General features: G+C 38.1%; 1 protein-coding gene across 2 annotated transcripts; it reads right to left on the reverse strand.

The window, feature by feature from the left end:
• Positions 1–1474: 1474 nt before the first annotated feature.
• Positions 1475–22334, reverse strand: ANXA1 (annexin A1). 2 transcript variants are annotated; one of them, XM_082783869.1, is made up of 13 exons: positions 22265–22334; positions 17515–17593; positions 14945–15038; positions 14096–14190; positions 10673–10786; positions 9969–10059; positions 8743–8822; positions 7739–7795; positions 6225–6318; positions 5544–5639; positions 4708–4766; positions 2731–2853; positions 1475–1867 (listed from the first exon to the last, which is right to left on the reverse strand). In XM_082783869.1, exons 2-13 carry the CDS (start codon positions 17578–17580, stop codon positions 1811–1813), a joined length of 1026 nt encoding a protein of 341 aa, XP_082639995.1. In that variant the 5' UTR covers positions 17581–17593; positions 22265–22334; the 3' UTR covers positions 1475–1810. The 2 variants fall into 2 exon arrangements, with proteins under 2 accessions (XP_082639995.1, XP_082639994.1); XM_082783868.1 differs by lacking the exon at positions 22265–22334 and adding an exon at positions 21315–21424.
• Between the last annotated feature and the right edge of the window lie 1887 nt (positions 22335–24221).

The following is a 24221-nucleotide window of genomic DNA, read 5'->3' on the forward strand; positions in this document are numbered from 1 at the left end:
CAAAAAGAGAATGGAAAGAGTTCATTTACCATAAAAATTATTTTCTTATCATTCCTTAAATTTTAATTTGGAGCAATTGTTAAAGATATTCTGTAAGTTTTTGTTGTTTTGGTTTTGGCACATTTTTGCTTCTTTTGGCTTCCCTGGTGAATATATATACTTACTGGGGAAAAACGAAAAAAAAAAAAAAAAGAAAAAAAAAAGAGAGAGAGAGAGAAATCTTTCCTATGCTGACGAAATCAGATTCTTTCCTTCTGCATAGCTGCAACACATGTAAATTTCAAAACAACTGAAATTTGAATAAAGAGTTTCCCCCCTTAGGCCTAATAATTTACTTCTTACAAGTTAACTATTTATGACCCATCCACAGCCTACAAGCTTGCTCTGTTTTCTGGGGTGGGAATATTGAATTCTCTGGACATCTGCCTCTTGAGAAAATGCCTATATTGCTAGTGCCACACTCAAATTATACTTTTTTTTTTTTTTTTTTTTTTTTCCTGAAGCTTGTCAGTTAATAAAACAGATGTCACAGAACATGTGTTTTACATACGTCTGCTTTTTTTTCCTGCTTTCATTGATGACTATTGTATTTATTTCCCATGAACTACTTTGGGCTGAATCTCTTTTACTTATCCTAAGATAAGTAAAAGAATAATCAACAGAGTGAACTACAGTAGTGCATGTAATATTTAGCATAGGTAAAAAATCCAGCCTGTGCAAAGCACATGGTTTCTATCTAGCTCTAGTCATTCCAATGGTTCTTGTAGAATAAGACTTCACCTTCTCTAGACAACAAGGTCTATTTCTTGGACCACTCCAATATGAACTGAAGAATGCCTGCAATGTTTAACAGAAATTAGCCAAGATGACCTCTGATATCCCAATAGCTTAACATGTTGTTCAAATGAGTAAGTGGAGGGCACCCTAACAATGTCTGTCAATGGTTGTATGAAGTGAAGAACCAACAACTATGCTTAATTCTACTACTGCACCTGGGGGTCTGCACTTCATTTATACAGGGTCTGGAACAACTGGAACAGTAATAGAAATCAGAAAATAGAGGTATTGAGAGCAGTTTTCTTCATTTTGGACAGATACAAAAATGCACACAAATCATCAGAGAAATAAAAAAAGAAAAAAAAGTCCTACATGGGCTATGAGGCTATGATGCTTTTTTTTTTCCCCCCTATATATGTAATAATAGAATTAATAACTCTAATTTAAATAAAAAAGAACAAGCCAGAGATATCATTAGCTGTTTCATATTGTTGACATTTTGAACATGTCATCTTTAGCTATTTTTCTAACATCCAATGTATATAAACTCTGGCTGATGTGAAATGGAAAGCCAGAGTTTCAGCTAGATTATGTGATACAGTTACATTCTTTTTTTCACTATTTAAATATTTCAGATTTTTCTTTCATTTACTGTGTATAGACAATTTGATGTTAATTGCAGAAAAGCAATGCAGGATGTACAAAGTTTCACAAAGTCTAATTTTATTTTTTAAAATTTATTTAATTTTCTTAGATGAAAACTTGTTTCATGATTAATCAAGCAAATAGAAACTTCAAAGCATTCATTGACTTTGGATAAATAATGGTAAAAAGATTATATTCATGCCATACAGAATAAAGATATTGAAAAAATACATTCCAGGTTCCAGGTTTTCTGCATAATACATGTAGACTAAATACCATTCCAGAGAAACCTCACTGTGTAAAGCCTGTATTTTATATAGACAGCTGAATCAAATATGAAGACCTTCAGCAACAGGGCTTGAGTGCATCATAGGAACATGAAACTTATTTAATCACTTCCACACAAAGCCACCAGGATGTTTTCATAATCCCCTTTGAGTTCATCCTGTCAATTTAAGTGAAAAGAGCACAATTGTTAGGATAATGGTGTCAAATCAATTTCAATAAGCATTCAATATACATTTACTAAACATTGGTCCTTCACCAAAATAAATGGTCATGGCAGAAAAAATGATTTTTAGAAACTAACTGAAAAAGCAGCTAACTGAAAAAGCAGCAGGTACATGCAAAACTCAAAAAGGTACTTTAGTACATTTAGAGATTATGTTTCTGCTCTAAGGTAGATTTTTTTTTAGTTATCTACTAGCTTCCACAAAGGTGATCTGAAGGTCTGGCTTTTTTCTAATAGCTCACTGGTTTCAATTTTCTAGAAGAATGCATTAGGTGGCTTGTCCCTTTCAAGAAAATATTTTGTTAGTTTATCTCATTTTCCTAAGTGACCTAAAAAGTAGGACAAATAAAAGCCAAGTTTACAAGGTATTTGTAGGAGTAACTCAAACATTAAAAAACAAAAGCCAGATGGAGCAAATATCTGTCAGACAGCTGTCAGTGCAACCATCTTCATTCTCTCACTAATGTACCTGCTAATGCTTAAGCACAGGAACTTGGGGATAGTCTCCATTCTTGGCATTTACTTTAAGATGACATTCTGAGACAACTACGAATCAACTATGCTAAATGTAGCAAAAATGCTACAGCTTTTGTGACAAAAAACATTCCCCTATAAAATAAATTAGTTCTACCAGCATGACACCTTGAGTTCTCACTGAAAACTTGAGTTACTCAACTACAATTCATTATTCAGGATGAACTGGTGACTGAGGAGCAGAAGAGTTAACAAAGCCTTACTGGCCTTCCTAAAACATCTAGTTGTTTTCCACTTCATTGTTAACTTCAGCGAAAACCTACCATAATGGCTTGGCGAAGAGAGATACCATACAGATTCTTATAATAGGCTTTGATCTCATTCATGTCTACTTCATGGCGTGAAACCATGATTCTGATGAGCTGTTTGTGCTGTGTCCCAAGGCCCTGTTAAAAGTAGTAAACAAACAAACAAAAATTGAGGCTACTTAAGTCATTGAAAGATCTTCCTCTATCAAAGTTCTTTGTACTGATTCATCAGACTTCTTTGTACTAACCCCCTTCTGGTCCCCTATGAGGACAAATTCAGTTGCAACTGGCTGTTTCCAATCCTGGATTTCTTTTTGCGGTTTCATAAAAATTGGCAGGTTGTTCACTGTGATTGCTGAACACCAGGGAAAACCTAAATTTCACTGTTGTTTGTTTGATTTTTTTTATTGTCCTGCAATGAGCTACTTTTTCATAATGAGCATATTCAGTTTACATGGCAAGATTTTGGTAGTGGGAGAGCTGCAGAGGTGACCGCTGCGTGAAGAGACAAGCAACTGCTGCATGTTACAGAAGGGCCAGTTTCAGCTTACTCCAACGGGGACCTACCGCTGGCCAGAGTTGATTCAACAGATATTGTTTGTGTCTCTGGGACAGCGGATTTCAAAAAAAAAAGGGAAATAAAAACTGCTGCACAACAGCAGCTGGGAGAGAGGAGTGAGAACCAGCCCTGCAGACACTTGCAGACAATGCAGAAGGAAAGGAAGGAGATTTTCCAGGTGCCAAAGAAAAAGTTCCCCTGCAGCCTGTGGAGAGGCCCCTGCTGGAGCAGGCTGTCCCCCTTCAGCCCATGGGTCCCACATGGAGCAGATCTCCATGCTGCAGCCCCCCCGTGGATGGAGGAGCCCCCGGTGGAACAGGTGGATGCGGCCTGGAGGAGGCTGCAGCCCATGGAGAGCCCCCACAAGATCAGGCCCTGGGCTGGAGCTGCAGCCCGCAGAGAGGAGCCCACGCAGGAGCAGGGAGTCTGGGGAGAGCTGCTGCCCACCCATGGGGGACCCATGCTGGAGCAGTTTGCTCCTGGATCCTGTGGTACAGAGCCATGTGGGAGCAGTTCTTGAAGAGCTGCTGCCTCTGGGCAGCCACTGCAGGCTCATTTCGGGAAGGATGGCATCCCGTGGGAGGGACCCCAAGGGGAGCAGGGGCAGAGAGTGACTGGGAAAGAGCAGCGGAGACAAAGCATTAGGGACTGACCGCAACCCCCATTCCCTATTAACCTGCAAAACTCAGGGGGAGGAGGTAGAAGAGGGTGGATGGAGGGGGAAGGTGTTTTTAGTTTTAGTTCTTACTGCTAGCTTGTTAGTAATAAGTAATAAATTATATTAATGCACTGAGTCCGTTTTGCCCATGATGATAACTGTAGAGTGATCTCCCTGTCCTTATCTCAGCTCCTGAGCCCTTTTCATCACATTTTCTCCCCTTCCTCTCTGAGGAGGTAGAGAGAGAGCAGTGTGGTGGAGTTCAGCTGCCCAGCTCGGTAAAACCACCACAAGTCACTCAGTACAGCTCCTAAACAAGTGACAGAAGTTAATGTAAATTTCTGCATACTATGTGATTTCATGAGTTCTCACCACCTCAGTCAGCTCAGATTTCAAATTTGCCTGCAGTTTTGTATGGGCTTTTACAAGGTTCTCATCCCAGTCTGTAAGTGCCTTCCTATTTACTTTTTTGTCAATATTTTAATGGTTTCATTAATATGAAAAGGTTCAGTTAGCTTTCTGTCACTACAAAGAGCATAATGTATATACATGTATGTGGATGGACAGGCACTTTCCCAAAAACTCTATAATAAATAGACAGGTCTTTCTATGGAAGGAAACAGTAGTTTCAAAGGAATGAAGGGGAGGAAAGAGAGAAATGAATTGGATTTCCTTCTGCAGTCCTTTTCATCACACAAAGTTCTTATTCTAGCCTAATTTGTTATTTTTCAGCTCATAAAGCACACTCTGTTCTCAAGTTCTTTCTTGAGGTTACCTTCATTGCCAAGTGGAGTTTTTCAGCAAAGAAAGCTGGCTTGCTTGTGGCACACTTCACTGTAATGAAACAATGAGATAAAGTCACACCTGTTAAAAATGTAACAAATAACAAAAGGCAAAAATCTGGAAAGAAAACACTGCAGAATAAGTCTCAGTGTTCCTACCAACATATCCTATTTATCTATTTCTCTATTACCTATCTTAAAAATATGGGAGAAGTAGCTGTTCCTTTCTTCTCTTTATTCAGTAGGCAATTCAGTCAGGGGAGAATACTCTAGTTACTGTAAAGACAAGACTGTACTCTCTAGTCCACTGCCATAAAATTGAGAATGATGTCACAGTTCCCAAGCAGAAAAATGTGAAAGTATTCGTGACCTCTACAGCAGATCTGGTAGTTATGATCTGACATATTTTAGCCAAGTTATGCTGTGTACTTGCCTACCATACCTGATACTAAGAGGGAACTGGTGAGTCTCTTTTTATCCAAAGTATACTTGACTGCAATACAAAAGTGAAAAGCAAAGATAGGGGTCTGGCTCCTGATTCTATCCTTGACAACACGGATGGCTCACCTTATTCTCACCTTACAAGGAACGGTCACTTTAAGGGTCTTAAGATACATCTTTATCATGAACATTAAAATAATATTTTCTCGAACACCGCAAGAGGAAATTTATTATATTTTTAATAATCTTACATCAGAACTGTTTTGCTTCTCAGTGAAGCAAAAAAGACCAGAATGTTGTCCTGTTAGAAAAAGTATTACAGAACTAAAAAGGTAGTTTTTCATACAGTTAACATATATACTAGGTTACTAGTTGTATAACCACTTACCAAGGGCAGTCAGGCAGTTCTCAATATCACCTTTCAGCTCCAAATCTAATACCTTATTCATGTCATGCTTGCTGTATTTGGTGTACTTCTGAAAGACTAAGCAAGAGAAGAAAATTCAGTGAAGAGTGATGGAAACATAGTATTCTCCCCGCATTTTTTTTCCCTACTCTGTCCCTGCTGCTGTGGCAGTGCACACACATGGCAGGCTATCTTTCTCATTTTCTTCAGCTAGCACAGTGTAGTAAAGAAAAGCAGTACTGTATGGAGTGATGGTATTGGCATAAGGAACAGACCCATGCTAGGATGGTGGGGCTCAATTTCCATTAACAGGGAAATAGTAGTACAGTTACTCCACTGGAAGCTATAGCATAAGGTGGTATCTCCCGTGCAGGGCAAACTGGTAGAGGAGCAAGACCATGTTGAGGAGTATTCAGAACCACACTGATTCATTGGCCTTGTTACCAGCGGCATTGTGAGACTTCATAGTAACAGTTCTGTTAACAACTTACCTGACACTGACACTTCACTAGTGTGGAGAGAACAGCAAAGTGGCCAACTGTGTGCTTAGGTCAGCATGCACAATGACCTCTGTAGCAGTCACATCTTGGAAATGTATATAATCTCTGAGCAAGCCATATTCAAATACAATTCCAGTGAGGAACAAAGTTTCACCCAGCCTACCTCTTCGGAGATGAGGGTAGCTTCTTGCAGTAAGAACAGTAACAAACACATTAATATCCGTTCCTTTCCTTCTCTCTCCTGCTTCATATAAGGCCTGTCATAAAAGAAAAAATAATAATAATAGTCAAGTTATCATCTGTATAGCAAAACACAAATAGAAGTACCTGAGACTCCTTGCCAAAGGTAGGTCACTGCTTGTCAGTAAAGAACTCTAAACCTTGACACAACCTGTAACAAGACACACAACTCTACACAGCCTCAAAATAACTCTAGGTGTACCAAGTAATACTTCATATTTCACTTACAGCATAATAGTACCAAGGGAGCACTGTACAGCTAAAAATAATATTTTTAGGCATTCTTGAATGAAGCTATTTTTTATGTATCTTCATATAGTATACATGGGAGCATAGGACTGGCAGGCTTATTGGCTTACCTTAGACCAAAAAAAAACACAATTCCAATATTAACTAGACAAATGTGAAGGAGAAGCTTATGTACCAGGTATTTCTTGTCTTTCCAAGAGTAACTTGAATAGAAAGTAAGAACCCCATCAATTTTGTTACTTTCCCTACCTTCTCAAACCTTTGTAAAAGTAATAATTAAAGATCTCCATGCTACAGCAAAAAAAGATCTAACATCCTTTCTAGGTGTTGGCAGTGAAGGTCTTTGGACCCAGGGAAACTGAACTGAGCTTAGACACAATATTGATTTACTAGCCTTTCATATCTATGTTTGATGACAAAACTAAACCTCTTATGTCACAGGAATAAAAATAGAATTGTTAAATGTCTTTTTCTCTGTTGGATTTAAAACAATAATTTAAAGTGAAAACTCAGGACAGACTGTTAAGGTTTACCAACACCTTAACAAAAATCCTACACAAATAGCAGAAGAAACAAGGGAAAAATCAGTTGCTTTTCTTAGAATCACTTAGAAAATGAATGTGGTGTTTACCAAATTCTCTTGAAAGGTATGACACTGAAACGCATTAGCTACAACCAACATACTGAATGGTTTACACTGGTCAACATAGGGTATCTGTTTCTGCACAATCACTAGTATAAATTTGTCCCTCAATTCAAGAACTGTATTTATTTTAAACAAACAGATTGAATCTAAGTTCTCCTGTTCCTGACCTCTACTTCAAATAGTAGAAGAGGGTTTGAAGCATTTTTGAAGTTGACTATTAGCATAAAAATTCCATTTCTTTCAGTGACCAAATAGTTCATGTGAACTTTGGAAAACATTATCTCCTCAGAAAAAGATTGTGTACATACACACTAATTGCCCCCCACCGTGTTCCCATGTCCTCCCATTCCCATGTCCCTATTGCCTCCCATGTCCCCATGACCTCAAAAAGATTATGTATATATACGTAATTGTATGTAATGTACAATTGTCTGTCATCTGAAATGTGCAAGATCCAGGTAGGTGAAACAGCACATTCACAGCCAGTCAGAGTTTGTAATAAAGTCAAATGAAGATCTGCAGGGTGCTAAGTATGGTCTTACTCTGGCATCACTATCAGCAAGCTCATCATTCACATGAGGATCTTCAGATCGGTCAGCCTACATAAATCAAATTAAAAAAAAAATAATAACCGATGTTACTCACAATCATACAGTTCACCAAAATTGAGTATTTTAGAGATCTGGCCTTCCACACTTATACATAGCTTAATACAGAATTGCAGACAAATACAGTTATATTAATTATTCTGTGGATAAAGCTGATGCATTTGTTAATTGATCAGAGCTCACATTTCTAGGGCCATCAAAGTATTTCTGAAGTTATACATTAAAATCCAGGGTTTCTTAATGTGAAGTTAAAGTCTTGGAAGCTATGATGTGCTCCCTGGTGAATAAACTCAATAAACTTCTTTCAAGGTGATTTGAAAGCAAAACTAAAAATAAAAACTATGCACATTGATATATCAAAAAAAATCCAATGTGCACATACAAACTGCATACAAATGTACTCAGCAGAGATGGAATAAAATATTAATGTATGTTAAAAAGGGTATTTTTACTTCTCAGCTCCAGTGTTTCAGCTGAACTGCTTTTGAGCAGTTCACAAAACACTTTGTCCACTTGCTAACTCCATGCCACTATCTACCTTACTACAAGAAACATATCTTAAGAAGTAGCCAAAATGTTTCTCTACATGTAAGCATTTCTTCTTTATACATTTGCAGTCAATTGACATTCCAGTTGTTTTCTTTTCAAGTGCTTTAAGACTGTTAGACACATAAAGACACATAAAAAAAGTCTTAAGAACCTAACTGGTAAACAGTAACAAATACCATTGCCTTTAAAAAAATGTTTTTGAGATAAATCTCATTATAGCTTGCTTAAGATATGGTCTAACGTAAGTAAGTAAAAAACAGTGCTAGGAAATAAATAATCCTAAAATTCTTATTTACTGTATGACTTCAACATAATCTTGAAGATTATTTAACATAATATTGTTTTTTAATTACTGATAACCTCACCGAAAATGTTTAAGCACAGCATACCTTGGCTAGAGCAACTAAAGCCTTCTGAAAGTCTCCAGATGTGTCAGAGATGATGTCTTGTGTCAGATCTCTCTTCAGTACTGAAATCAAATGAAAAAGGACTCATAATTCTTTTCTAAATTATCAGTTATATCATTTTTTCAGTCTTTTCTAAATTTCCAACTTAGTAGTAGAATGCCTAGTAGAATTGTACTTTTCTCTAATTTAGTTTTGCAAGAATGGGTACTTTTTCAACGTGTCTTCTAATCCCTGAGATGTGCTGAGAAATCTGAGGATTAATCCAAAATCTGCTGAAAAAGTTGTTCTTAAAAGTTGTATGGGTGGAAAAGTCTTGAGCTTTGAGTCTCAAGCAAAAGTCTTGTTTGTGAAATAGAGAAAAAGAAAAAAAAAAGTTTGAAATTTTGTGAGTCATTAGTCTTTCGTTCTTATTTTTGGCTGTTTTGTTCAGTCCTAAAACTCTTCCGGAAAAAAAAAAATAAAAATCAAACTACTATTCAAACTAATCAAACTTCTAACTGATTGGAAATCTCTTCCGAAAGTTAACTCTTAATCCCATAAAGCATAAATTAATTAGATAACACTGACTGACTGCAGTACTCTCCTTATATGAGAAATGCTATTATATTTTAGTTATTTCTAAATTGCTATTATATTTTAGTTATTTCTTCAAAGATCTTCTACTTCAGTTCGCTGGTTGTTCCTAATCTTGAAGTTATCTGTGTTGCTACAAGTAAACTTTTGACAAAGTCAAAAGAGCTCAGATAGGGCTTGGCAATGGGGGCAGCAAAGCAGCTGGATTTTGCTTTTAACTAAATCTAAATGCTTTCTAAACCTATTCCAAAAAATATTCACAGCTCTGGTTGGAATTGTGAGTCACTTCCTAGTGCAGCAGGATCTATGTAAGTCAGAAACGATCAGTATGACCTCCCTTTCCTACACCTCTTTCAGCTTTTCATGAAGCTTTACTTGCTTCCTAAAATGTCATCTCAGCTCCTTAAATTTAGAAGTAAGGCTGTAAGAGTAATGTGTTTGCTATGGAGTTTTGAAAAGACATGTACAATTCACACTAGATTCTTTTTCACCAGGAGTTAAGTTTGCATGGATCTATTCACTACAGGTGCTTGAAAAAAAAATCACAGGAACAAAGAAATGAATCACTGGAGGACAGGGTTTGGCTATCGTCCAATGTTTCATGCCATTAATACTTCTTTCCCACTCTGAGTTACCTTCTTTGTAGTATCTGCTGGCTTCTCTGATCTCTCTGTTGTTTCTTGAGGCCAGAATCTCAATTAAAGTATCTTCATCAGTTCCAAGGCCCTGTTAAAAATGATTTAAAAAAAAAAAAAAAGTTAGTTAATACAGCAAACTTAAAATTTACAACTGAAATAAGGTGAGAGTCATGGACAAGACTTTGAAGATGTCATACGAAACAGACAGAAAAAGGAAGAACGTTTTGCTTTCACCTGATATAATTATTTCAGAATTCATGTTTGCAGCATTTAGTGTCACTCTGGCACCCAACAAAAATATGAAGTGACCAAGCAACATACATAGAAGATAGGAATAAGAATTACGAAGAAAAATACATCTTTCCTTTTCTATTTTCTCTTAAATAAACGCATATGTAAACACTATGGCTTTCTAGCACTACATCTGCAAATAACCTCCAATTTTCAGAAGGCAGAGAGCTCTTTCTCATGTAAGAATAGCATTGGCAATCCATCTCCTTCAACCCTGAAATTCAACAGAGATTGCTGAGTCTTGTTCTTAGTAGCTGGTTCTGGATAACCACTACTGTTTTATTTTAATAAATAGGGAAAAAATAATATAATACATGAGCTTAAAAAAATTAAGTCCAGTGTCATTTAAAGAATCTGAGATTTATATACTTCTCTTTACTAAAGTTCCTCTCAGAAGATTTTTGACTTACTTTCATAGAGGCCCTTAATTCTTCAGCATCAAACTGAGCTGGAGTTTTAAGTAGAGCCACGGCAACATCTTCCAGGTGGCCTTTCAGAACCTTTTTCAGGTCTTCTTCCAGACTCTATGAAGAAGAAGGAAGAGTCATACACTCTGTGTCCTGGTTTCAGCTGGAATAGTTTTCCTCATAGTGGCTATTATGGTGCTGTGTTTTGGACTTAAGATCATAGAATCATAGAATCATAGAATATCCTGAGTTGGAAGGGACCCTTAAGGATCATCAAGTCCAACTCTTGACACCGCATGAGAATAACACTGTTAACACACTGATGTTTTAGTTATTGCAGAGACATGGTTACACCATAGTATCACAGAATCGTCTAAGTTGGAAGAAATCTCCAAGATCACCTCGTCCAACCTCTGACCTAACACTAACAAGTCCTCCACTAAACCATATCACTAAGTTCTACATCTAAACGTCTTTTAAAGACCTCCAGGAAAGGTGACTCTACCACTTCCCTGGGCAGCCATTCCAATGTCTATAAACCCTTCCTAGTTCTTCCTAATATCCAACATAAACCTCCCCTGGTGCAACTTTAGCCCATTCCCCCTCGTCCTGTCGCCAGATAATAGACCAACCACCACCTCGCTACAGCCTCCTTTAAGGTACCTAGAGAGAGCAATAAGGTCACCCCTGAGCCTCCTCTTCTCCAGCCTAAACAATCTCAGCTTCCTCAGCTGCTCCTCGTAGGACTTGTTCTCCAGACCCCTCACCAGCTTCGTTGCCCTTCTCTGGACTCGCTCAAGCACCTCGATGTCCTTCTTGTAGTGAGGGGCCCAAAACTGAACACAGTACTCAAGATGCGGCCTCACCAGAGCTGAGTAAAGGGGGACGATCACTTCCCTAGATCTGCTGGCCACACTGCTTTTTATACAAGCTAGGATGCTGTTGGCCTTCTTGGCCACCTGAGCACACTGCTGGCTCATACTCAGCCAACTATCAACCAGGACTCACAGGTCCTTCTCTGTCAGGCAGCTTTCTCATCTTCCAGCCTGCTTGGGGTTGTTGTGCCCCAGGTGCAGGACCCAGCACTTGGCCTTGTTGAACTTCATACAGTTGGCCTCAGCCCATTAGTCCAGCCTATCCAGATCCTCCTGCCCTCAAGCAGATCGACACACGCACCTAACTTCCTAACTTGGTGTCATCTGCAAACTTACTGAGGGTGCACTCTATCCCCTCATCCAGATCATCGATAAAGATATTAAAGAGGACTGGCCCCAGTCCACACCACTAGTGACTGGCCTCCAGCCGGCCTCCAGCTGGACCGTGTCAAGGACTTTTCAGCTTCTCATAATACACTGCCAGTGAAGAGACTGGGGGTGCAAAAGAAGATGGGAGGGAACAGAACCAGGACAGCTGGCCCAAACTTACCAAAGGAATATCCCGTACTGTATTATGTCATGCTGAACAATAAAACTGAGGGAAGTTGGCTAGGAGCACTACCACTGCTTAAGGAGTGTCTGGGCATCAGTTATTGGTGGTGAGCAATCTCACTGTGCATATTTTTTGGTGTTTTACTTCATTATTATTATTATTTTCATTTCCTTTTCTGCTTTATTAAGCTGTCTTTATCTCAACCTTTTTTTCTGATTCTCTTTTTCATCCCACTAAGGGAGAATGAGCAAACAGCTGAGTGGTGCTTAGCTGCCTGCTAGGATAAACCACAACACCCTGTAAGCTGGCAAAAAGATAAAAACTGCTGTTCAGGTACAGTCCAAAAACGAAGCCTAATGAAGCCAAGAATGACATTAGCCTTCTTAGCAGTAAGTGCACACTGCTGACTTACATTCAACTTCTTGTCCACCAGGACCCCCTGGTCCTTTTCTGCACAGCTGCTTTCCAGCTGGGTGGCCTGGTACCTGCAGTTGTTCCTCCCCATGTGCAGGAGTTTGCACTTCTTACTGAACTTCATGAAGTTCTTGTCAGCCCTGTTCACCCATTTACTGCATCAGAAGGCGGCTCAAAATAGGCTGCTTAATTCTCAAGAGAAGGTAACACTGTACTGCTGTTATGATAATTGAATGGCTTAAATGCACTTTATATATAACCTTATTTATTAGAAAATAAATATTAAAAAATAAAAAAGAAAAAAAAATGCAATGGAAATGCTGTGGATATACTGTAATAACACCCTATATAAATCTGCAAGACCTGAAGTTATAATCTGGATTATATTCTAATTTGACTAACATTTAGGTGTTTTTTTTTAATTAAGATTTTTTAATTATTTTTAGTTTAAAAAATAATTTCTGATTTATTCTTCCTCCTATTAGTAAATGTTCAGTACTGTATTTTGGTACAGTGAAGAGATACAGCTGTGTTCTTCACCAAATGCATGTCTAGGTAATTGCTGTAGGGGCGAGAAGATCAGTTTGCTTGGTCAGGATACCTAGGATAACTAATGAGATTATTTCAGAATCAAGAACTATGTTAGGAGTTAGGTCTCCTGCTTTTGACGGGAAGCCAACCGCCAGGGGGTCTAATGATATAACAGCATTAGCCTTCTTGTGCCTTTGAAGTTAAATTTTAATTTAGGACTTGAAAAAAAATATAATTGCGACACTGGAGCTTCCTCTGTGGGAGGACAGAGCTGTGAGAATCACAAGTGAGTTTCCTTATCAAAAACAGGAAATCCAGCCTAAAATGAGACATTAGACTTGTTTTCTTTCTTGCCCTTTAAAGGCACTTAAAATTACAAAGCCAGAAACTATAGGGAATCATTTCCCAAGGAGCAAAGGCTCATGAACTCTGGTATGTCAACTGTGCAGTTATAATTTCAGTTTAGAGTTACAGGTTGAACTAGAGAAAATTTTCTACAAGAAAAGGTGAAGGGCAATTAAAACGTCTTGAAGAAATATGCAGCAATTTCTAAACTTTTCAGGTTCAGGGACTAGCAGTTTTACCATTCAGAATTAGAATTTCACTGCTTCCTGTACACCTGTCCCCATTAGCATTGCTATAGTTGTGAAACAGCATTATTGTCCTACTTTCTGTCTTATATTCTATCTGGACAAAAAGATTTGTTTAGGTGTCCCCAAAGCCTCTTACTCTATTCCTCTCTTTTCCTCAACAGCCTGTCTCCCAGTGAAATTTCTGCATTCCCAGTGATCTTCTGGGCATTCAAAAACCCAGACAGATAGAATTTTGAAAGTTTTCTTTTTATTTCAAAATAAAATGCCACTGCATTCAAGAGATTATCTCAGGATACTACTATATTCAGGATACTACTACTACAGTAGTTTTCATAAACTACAGGTGACAGAATCACTATAATCTTCTGTTCTAGAAAGCTAAAGCTGAATGTACCATAAAACCCAGGAGCAACATTGCTATTTCAGATGCACAATTAAGATTGGCTTGGATATACTATACCTTCCCTTTAGCCTGCTGATAGGCAGCTTTAATCTGCTGACGCTGAGCATTTGTTCTTTTAGTCAAGATGTCAATAATGGTGGCTTCATCCACACCTACAAATCACCAAACAGTGTAATAGTGAATACATTGAAAATATAGTGATCTCTAGTGCATCATTTAACAAATTTTATTATTTGCATTGTGGCAGATTTTGAATGCTTGACATATCAAATTTTAACCAAAACTGTTATCATCTATAGACTTAAAATTAGTGATGCAGTGAAGAAACCAATAGGTTCCCATAGAACACAGAAACATGTTTCTACAGTATAATAAAGTCTCAAAGTGTGTATAATAAAATCTCAAAGTGCAGTACGTACACTACAGAATAACTAAGTGTATAGACAATGAGACAGCATAGTCAACCTAGCAAGTCAAAGTGAAAAGGGTTTCTAAGTACAAAGTGCCAAATGTGAAATTCATTAAATAGATAAATTTAAAGGAGCATACACTCCATTATCAGGATATTCACTACTTCTCGAATAGATTCTATGGAAATCAAATAAAAAAGACTTAGTATGGTATATTTTTTTATTCTCTAGAAACCAAATTTTTACAACCATTCCTTCAACAAAATCAATAAATTTAATGTAGTATTAAGGTCTGAAATTGTAATACAATGTCAGAATAACAAAGAGTATAGATTCTTTAACAAGTGGCATAATTAAATGTCTTGCCAGGCTTTTTAAAGCTGAGGTACCTCTCCTGTTTTCCATTGCCTCTGGCTCCGATACACTTTTCAGGTTATTCTTAAAATTTCCCAAGGAATAATTCTAATATAGTATGTTAAATATTTACTCCTCTTACCTTTTACCGTAATAGCTTTGTCCAAAGCAGCAACATCAGCTGATGGATCAAAGTTTGGGTATGACTGTACTGAATGACCACCTTTTGAACTTTTCTGTAGAAGGAATGATAAATAAATAAATAAATGCTATTTTCAAAGTATATTTATGCAAAGAAGAAGTTTCATATGCCTAAGTAAGCCATGTATTTGGAATTGACTATTATGGGTCTCTCAAAGAATAAATACTTGTTTTCTAACTACAGACAGCTAAACAGGCCCAGTACAGTATTAGTATTAGATCTATACCTTTCACACTTCTATTAAACAAAACGTACCTATTTTACACCCCTATTTGTCCAAGTAAATTAGATGCCACAGGAAAGTATTTCTCTCTCAAACCATATTTAAATCCTGAAGGTGCTTCCAGTAAAGTGCTAGTGATTTTCTTGCTCATCTTATACAAATTGATCGTGCATTATATCAAGTGAATTCTCAGCTACTTTACATATTTAATGTTACAAGTGCTTCAGTGCAAGATCTTGGAGAAAAGTTCAAGCCCGACACTACAAGGAGGCGGAGAACTATTACTCAACTTCTTTGAAACATAAGATATAAAACACACTTTCTTTAGCATTAGCTATTAGACAATAGTGAATTCTATGGTGAATCCACTCCTTTATGTTGGACACTCTCTAGGCAATGTCTGAAGTACTCTGGTAATAACTGGGGATGATAAATTCCACTACATCAACAATTACGTGGTTTGCCCTAAGCCAACATATGTGTTGATGTGACTAATCAATTTGCTGGTAGAGCCTGTAACACCACATTACTATCTCTAATGCCTTCTTCTCATTACCTTCTTCTATAGAACCTATAAAATGCCTTGAGATTCTCGGAGCAAATATTTATAATAAAGCTCCCTTTGGTACGATATGGTTGAGATTTTTTTTTGCAACAAAAGTGAAGTTTAACTAAACTTTTTTTTTTTTTTAGAATCAACTATAGTATTTTATCTTACCTTCGAGAACTCACTATTTTATTTATTTATTTAATCTTTTGCATGTACAAGACAGACAAATGGCAAGGTCTTATGGATATGTTTCACATACAGCATTCTGTATTGAATACTTGCATACCTGTAATGTCTGCTGGCTAAATAAGTCGGAGTTTTCTTAGAGCAGACTGTGTATTTATAAGTAGTGTCTTGTTTAATTCAAAGAAAAAAAAATCAGCGTGACCCGTGTAGCAAGCCAAGAGCTAAACAGGATGAGTTTAGTGTGTGTTTCTCAGGCATGCCAGGTTTAGTCTGTATACTGCTTTCCATTACAAACTTATCTACTACCTAAACAAAAACCTGTCTGTGACTTCCATAACTGGAATGGCTAAGGACCATGGGATTGCATGGGAAAAGAGATAAGGGATGGTGGATACAAAGTTTTATACATGAAATACTGTGTAGTGAAAATTACAAAATATACAGAGATCTACAGCAGAAAACTTTATTTACTGAAATTCCAAAGTTCTATTTTTTCAGAATTAAAGTTGCTTTAAAGATTTCCAGTGATTTTACAGTGTGCTACTTTGCCTTTGCTGACACTAATTTCAGTATCTTAATCAACTTAATTATTAAAAAGACTTTCCACATCTATTCCAATAACTCTTCTTACTGATCACCATGAGTCTTCCTTCTAATCAGTATAAACACTGATCATCTGAGATTTTTTACTACATACAGTGACTCTTCCCACATACTTTCGTCTTCTAATACAAATCATAGAATGGTTTAGGTTGGAAGGGATCTTAGGGATCTTTAAGGATCATCTAGTTCTAACCCCCCTAACACAGGCAGGGACACCTCCCACTAGACGAGGTTGCCCCTTCAACCTGGCCTTGAACACATTCAGATCTTCTCTAGGAAACATGTTTCAGTGCCTCACCACCCTCATACTAAACAATTTCTTCCTTATACCTAACCTAAATCTACCCTCTTTTAGTTTAAAGCCAGTAGTCCTTGTTTTATCACTGCACTCCCTGACAAAGAGTCCCTCCCCAATGGCTTTCTTGTAGGCCCCACTTAGGTACTGGAAGACAACTATAAGGTCTTCCCAGAGCCTCCTCTTCTCCAGACTGAATAAGAAATATACTAGTTACTTTAGTTCCTCCTTTACATTCCAGCGCTCCAACACATGGCTTCTTGTATCTCAGTCTAAGCATCCTTCTCAAATACATTATCTGAACAGGTTCTTACAGATTTGCATACTGTACATCAGATTACTACTTTAAAGAGGAAGACTTGAGTGAATCAATGCCTGGCCAGTAGGAATGACAATTTCATTGCAGCACTAGTTCGGCCTGAAACTGATATATACACATTACAGTATTTTTTAATCTGATACTAGATTTACTAGTTTATAAGAGCATATCAGATGATATGATGCAATAAAATTGGTTTCCAGTTTTAATCACCTGGATTTTTGCAACAGCTTTTCTGCCTTTCTGTGAAAGATGTGGGGTGGCCTATTGCTTTAAACACTCCTAAATCCACTAGAAAATAAATAAAATGATCTCAACAGGTGATTACACTTACAATACATTCCTGCTCCTGATTATCCATGAACCATGCCTGCTTCAGGAATTCCGATACCATAGCCATGTTGACAGAGAATCTGTGAAGAGATGCATCAAGTTTTTTTTTTATCATTTTAATCACCAATGAAATTCAAGGTTTCCCATTCATAAAACCCTTTCTCTTTAACTGTGACAATCGGGGCCATTTCCCAAATAGTAATTGACTTGTACTACTGGAAGCTGGCAACTTTTATGTTTGGCAGTTGGCTGCTCAACCATACACACTTAAACGACTTTTGGAAATTTCAGATTAGAAATAAAGCAGTAAACTAATTGGATTTTATATGTATTTGGTATGGCAATACCTAAGCATTAACACTGACTTTCAAAGGGATGTTACCAGAAACAAATTAAATATCTTTCCCCATTTTTAAGGTATTATGTATGTAAATTTAGCTTACTGACTACTTGATTCTTTTCAAATTCAGTGGTAAATAACTCTTCCTATCTGATCATCTTCCAAGGTTGGAGCTCTTGTGTGTTAAGGCAAATGATATTCCCTTTTTAAATACACTCCTGTGTAGTTTCTTCCAATAGCTCTTTCTTAAGAAAGATGAGTAAAAGCAGTCTCACATATACTGGTCCTTATTTCTTACATATTTCCCCCAATTTCTACAAAATAATGGACTTTTACCCCCCCCTTTTTTTTTTTTCTTTTCATCACTAGAAATGAAAATGAAAAATATTTTGGCATAAGATACCATGCAGAATAAGAAAAAAAAAGATCAATGGTGATGTGACTTGACAAAATAAATAGGTTGCTTCACAATGACCTCGGTATCAAGAATATTGTCTCCTAGTGGGAACAGTGTGGGAACTGTTCCTAGGAACAGCTCATAGAACTAGGAAACATATTTTATCAAATAAAGTATTTTTTGGTCTGTTCAAAATGGATGTTTTTTCATCAAAACATATTTGTCCATAGGACACTTTAGGGAAGGCTTGTTTTTAAAGCATACATATAAACAATAAGCTAAATGTTCTTGGTTAAACTGCTGTCTTTGAAGAACAGTTCACATATCGAGCATGAAGAGCCAAAGTGCTATTTGCAATGGTGTGCATTTTAATCTAATATAAAGATCATATCCACAAAATAAAAATAAACAATGCTTATGTTGCAAACACATTTACCTTATTTATGCCTTTTAGTCCACAGGAACAGTAATGAGCAGTATTTAAATCAACACACTCCTAGGACAAAGCAACGTGTCTGTAACCTAGCTGCTGTTATCCTCACAGAAAAACTGCACAAAGTACTTCCAGGTGTGACTGCCAACAAAGAAGCAGGTCCTCCAGTCCTCTTCAAGCTTTCAGCCCAGCTCCACCCTTTCCTCCTCTCTCCAAGTTGGATACACCTACATTCTCTCTTCCCCAGAGAACTCTTTGCTTCTCTACACTTCTTGTATCCCTGAGGGCATGAAATTCATGGAAAACTTGAACCTGACTCTGAATCTGTGTTTATGTTACCTAAAGCAAGTGTCAATTTGGCAAATGATGGTCAGAATATTGTGTAAGGACCAACTTTTAAGCACATCATTTACTGATTTACTGAGGATCAGAAAGCATACTTATGTTGCTCTTCAATAAAATATAATGAAATAAAATAAATCAGGCTGTTACGGTGACTCCTGTACTACCCTTGTATTGGCAGCTAAAGTAAGTGAGGCCATATGAATTGATGTCGTATTTGAAATTCTGCTGCATTTTTTAACAGCACACACAAAGGCCATGTGAAAAAGAATAAAATATGTTAGTCTCCATATGAGACTGAGACCTGTTTACCTAGTTACCTGCCCTGATGTGTACAGATCTGTATGCCTCCAATAGATTCACAGTGTCTCCCTGTTTAAAGCTACAAAACAAGATTCACACCAGTAGATCTGAGAAGAGGTGGGACCAAAACTGCATTTTGGCTTCTAGAGTAAAATATTTCAGAAATAAAGTTAGAGCTGGGTCCAGAGAAAACTGTTAATATCTGCATTTCTTCTGTCTGCCCACCCCACTCCAGTTCCAGGGGTTTTGATGCTCATTGGGATAACTATAGTAGAAGGCTTCTAGTCTACATTAAATTGGGTTTATTAAGTCTCTAAGCCTTTATGCCTGACATAATTTAAATTACAAATACAGTAAAATAATTTTGCATAAAATAAAATAAAATAAAACCTTTATTTTTGCTTTTATTTAAACAAAGATACTTTGACAGTTTGACCATATATTTCCATTTTGTAATCAAACAACATAATTTCAAAAGAAGCCAAAGTGGGCAACGGCTCTTGAAACAGCTAAAGACCTGACTTTGCTTGCATTGTCTCAGAAAGTTAAGAAACCTATTTACACACAAAATTGTTTGCCTGCTTTATAAGAATCTATGGGTAACTTTAAGGGGGAGAGGTGAGAGATGGGAGGAGAAGAGGGAGAAAGAAGAAGACGGAGGCCTGGAATTGAGGAAGACAGCGCTTTTACAGAGTAGAGGTTTTTACCAGAGCTTTGACTCTAAAATGCTAACAGCTCATGTAAGCAAAGCCTACATCCAGGACGGATACATTCAAAGTATTATTTTACTTCAGTAAGAAAAAAGTTTTAAAGAACCACTGATCTGACTGTTTAACTGAAAACCCAGTTAAAAAAAGATCATGTATTTAAAATGTGCTTGATTAAAAAAAAAAAAAAAAAAAAAAGAAAAGTTTTCTGTGCATCTTACCATTCCCAGCTGGAATGATTAACATTTAATTGGAATGCAAAATCAAGCAGTGATCCAGACTGAAAGGCCTAGCTCTTCCTTCACAAGAGTTACTGCAATGTTGTTTTCAGACTGGCTCCCAGTCCCCAGAATTGGGCAGACTCCAATTACCGAAAGTTTTGAGTAAATATGCAGTATCTTTAAAAATATTTTAAGGCAAACATTTACACACCTGCCTTACATTTAACCATAAGCTCTATCTGATATATTATCTCTGGTCCCGTCTTTGCAGGTGGCTTGAACAGTGAGATTGAGTGCACCCGCCGCAAATTTGCCAGATGACACCAAGCTATCTGGTGTGGTCAACATGTTTGAGGAATGGGACAGCATCCACAGGGACCTGCACAGGCTTGAGAGGTGCACCTCTGTGGACATCATGAAGTTCTGTAAGGTCTTGCACTTGGGCTCAGACAATCCTAAACATAAATACAGGCTGGGCAAAATATGCATTGAGAGCATCACTGTTGAACAGGACCCAGGAGCATTGATGATCCTTAAGGGTCCCTTCCAACTCAGGATATTCTATGATTCTATGATTCTATTATTCTAATGAGAAGCCCAACATGCACCAGCAATGTGCACTTGCAGCCCAGAAAGCCTGCCAAATCCTGCACTTCCAAAAAAGTACAGATTTTGTACTTTTTTGACCTGCCAGCAGGTCAAGGGAGGTGATTCTCCCCCTCTACTCTGCTCTTGTGAGACCCCACTTAGAGCACTGCATTCAGCCCTGGGGCCCCAAGCACATGAAGGACATGGACCTGTTATAGTAAGTCCCGATGATGAAGATGATCAAAGGTCTGGAGTGCCTCTCCTGTGAAGACAGGCTGAGGGAGTTGGGGTTGTTCAGCCTGGATAAGAGAAGGCTCCAGCGACACCTTATAGCTGCCTTCCAATACCTAAATGGGGCTTAAAGGAAAGTTGGGGAGGGACTCTGTGAGAGAGTACTGTGATAGAACAATTAATGGTTTTAAACTAAAAGAGGGTAGATTTAGATTAGATATAAAGAATAAATTATTTACTCTGAGAGGCACTGGAACATATGGTTCAGAGAAGCTGTGGATCCTCCATCCCTGGAAGTGTCCCAGCTCAGACTGATTGGGGCATTCAGCAAGCTGGTCCAGTTGAAGGTATCCCTGTCCATGGCAAGGCAGTTGGAATTAGATGATCTTTAAGAGCCCTTCCAACCCAAGCCATTCTATGATTCTATGATTCTGTGGTTTCTGTCCAACGCTAGTTACCAAGATCTTGATATAAATTGAGGCCATTAAACTGTATCGGAAAAGCAGACAGTAGACATAAAACAGTAATTTCCTTTATAGTAGGGAAGTCTACTGAATACAAAGGAAACATGAGAAAGAAAAACAACTTTACCAAAAAAAATTAAATGGAAAGTATTACCAGAACAAACCTCAAATGCTAGAGCCCTTACTTATGCCACATTTAGCCAAAGTTCTGCGTTATGGGTTAAGAGCATGGGGTTGCTCTTATGTCCCTTAGATTACTTTGCCTCATTTTCATCACTGTTTGAGTAAAGATTCCTCTACTGTTCAAAAGCAGCAAGCTTGTTGAAATAACAGCTGCTTTTTCTTTAGTTTCTGTGAACAGCACATTTGTTTTCCAGTAACTTCAGTTTTGCTGCAGATACAAAGCAAAAGCATTGGAACAGCCAAATCTAAATAAGTCTACTTTATTTAAGCTACTTTTCTGCAACCTATTGTGTAAAGAGGAAAAGAATGAGGAAAAAAAAAAAAAAAAAAAAGTAAAAATAAAAATGAAGTGATTGTCCAGGACCTTCTGTGTACATTATCCACGTTAAAATGAAAAGAATTTCTTCTGCCCACACCCATCTTTCTCTGTGCCAGCAAATCCAACCCACAGAAAATTACAACAGATCACATGAAAAACATACTGTGCAATTCTTAAAGTTTGTCAGGTCTAGGGAGAGCAATTAAGAACTACAAAAACCTACCTTCCTTTTCACAAATACTAGTCCTCAGGATGGCACAGTCAGGATAAGAAAGCAGAGAGCTGGCAATGCTTTTATAGTGTTGTGCAGGAGGCCCCACCTAGCAACCCAAGTGTTTCCACAGCCACAACAACTGGCTGCTCTTTGCTAGCAGCTAAATTTGGGTGCTCTCCAAAACACGGAACCACAGAAAAAAAGAAAAAAAAAAAAAAAAGAAAGAAAAAAAAAAGTCATTGTGAAACTATGTACTGGAGACAGAAGGAGCACATTTCAGAAGGAAAAAGATGACTAATGGTCAGTCTTTGGTAGCTGTTCTCCCCTAGCCTACTACATCCCTCACTGTAGTAAATTAATTTAAATCTTTCAGGATCATAAGATTAACATGTTAAATAGAAAAATCAAATTTGAGTTACTCCCTTCACATTTTGACATGTCTGATACAACTCTGAAGTGAACATACTAAGATACCTCATTCCTCAGTGAAACTTTGAAAGAAAAAAAGTGGAGAAGAGTTGATGTAAGTCTGACTCTTCACTGACCTTGATGGCTATGAGCTCTGTTTCTTATGCCCGTGAATTCAGGACAGAAGTGGTCCAGGAATAAGACACCTCTGAAACTGAATATGTATACAGTCTATCAAAATGGGGTTTTGTTTGTTGGTTTGTGTGTTGTTTTCTATTTATGGAAACAAAGCACCTGGAAGCAGGCAGGATTAACAGAAGGGCAAAAATTTACACATATAATTTAAAAGAGGTTGAAACATTCAGATTACACCCTGAAGTTCAAAGTGGAAGTAGTTTGCACAAGATGAGGGAGTTTGCCAGCCTGCCAGAAGCGGTTTTCTGCAAGCACTTCCTCACCATGTTGGCCCGACACATTTCCAGAGCACAGCACCATGCAGCATGTCACTAACATCTCAGATTAGCCCAGAACATGTCAGTGAAGAAATACCAGTTCCTGAAACAGAAATATTTGCAGCTAGCAGCTTGACCTCCCAGCTGCCTGTCGCTTTACTTTCTGCTGATCTGGATCTGCTGCAACACACAGATACCTTCAGAATGTAGAAGCATAGCTGATCTGCCACTGATAAACATGCATGATCATGAAGGAGGAAGGGGAACAGGCTGCTAGATAGCATGAGAGAGGACACCAGCAAATTCCTTAAATAGATCACTTCATTGCAACATTTTCATAAATCACACATATTGCACACTTGTTAAAAAATAGCTCATTCTAGATCTGTAGAAACCGTCAGGGCCCTGAGCTTGTTCTCCCTGAGGGGTTTCATTGCAGGGTCTCAAGGCCAGCTCAGGATCAGTGTGGCTGGGGCCCCCTATCCACTGCGGGCCATGGCAGAGCCCCCTGCAATGCTCTGGGAGGCAGTGGCCAGGCCCAGCACAGCCCTGGGAGCCGTTTTCCACAGCCACTGGGAAAGTGGTCCAGCTTGCAGCCCTGCCTGAGCCACATACCCAGTGCTTCACAGCCAGGCTGGGACTGGGCCTGGGCCTTCTCCCTTCTGCGGACGAATACCTCCAACTCCCTCCAACTCCAGGGAAGTGCTTAGGACTGGGGCTGCCCTGGTGCCTCCTGGGGTGGTAGACAGGACAAGCTCCAGGGCCTTGTTCTGCCACCCCCATGGGGATCCGCCAGCATCACAGCCCACACGAAGTCCCCAGTCCCCCATCTCTCTGACAATATTTGTCCTGTGCACATTTCTTTTTTTTTTTTTTTTTTTTTTTTTTCCCTCCACAATTCACATGTTACTTGACAAGGTTATTTCAGATATTTTCAGTATCGTGAGTAATTGAAGGGGTCCAGAAGCTGACAGTGAGCTGACAGTGATCCTGTGAGCAAACTGTCAAGTTGCTTTTCACTTTGTTTATTTAATTATGAACTGTGAGGGTCAAATTACTCCTACCCTCCTGACATTCTGCATGTCAGTACGAGGCTGACAGTCTTA

This window comes from Aythya marila (genome assembly GCF_965140915.1).
Source record: "Aythya marila genome assembly, chromosome: Z".
In the NCBI taxonomy this organism is placed as follows: domain Eukaryota; kingdom Metazoa; phylum Chordata; class Aves; order Anseriformes; family Anatidae; genus Aythya; species Aythya marila.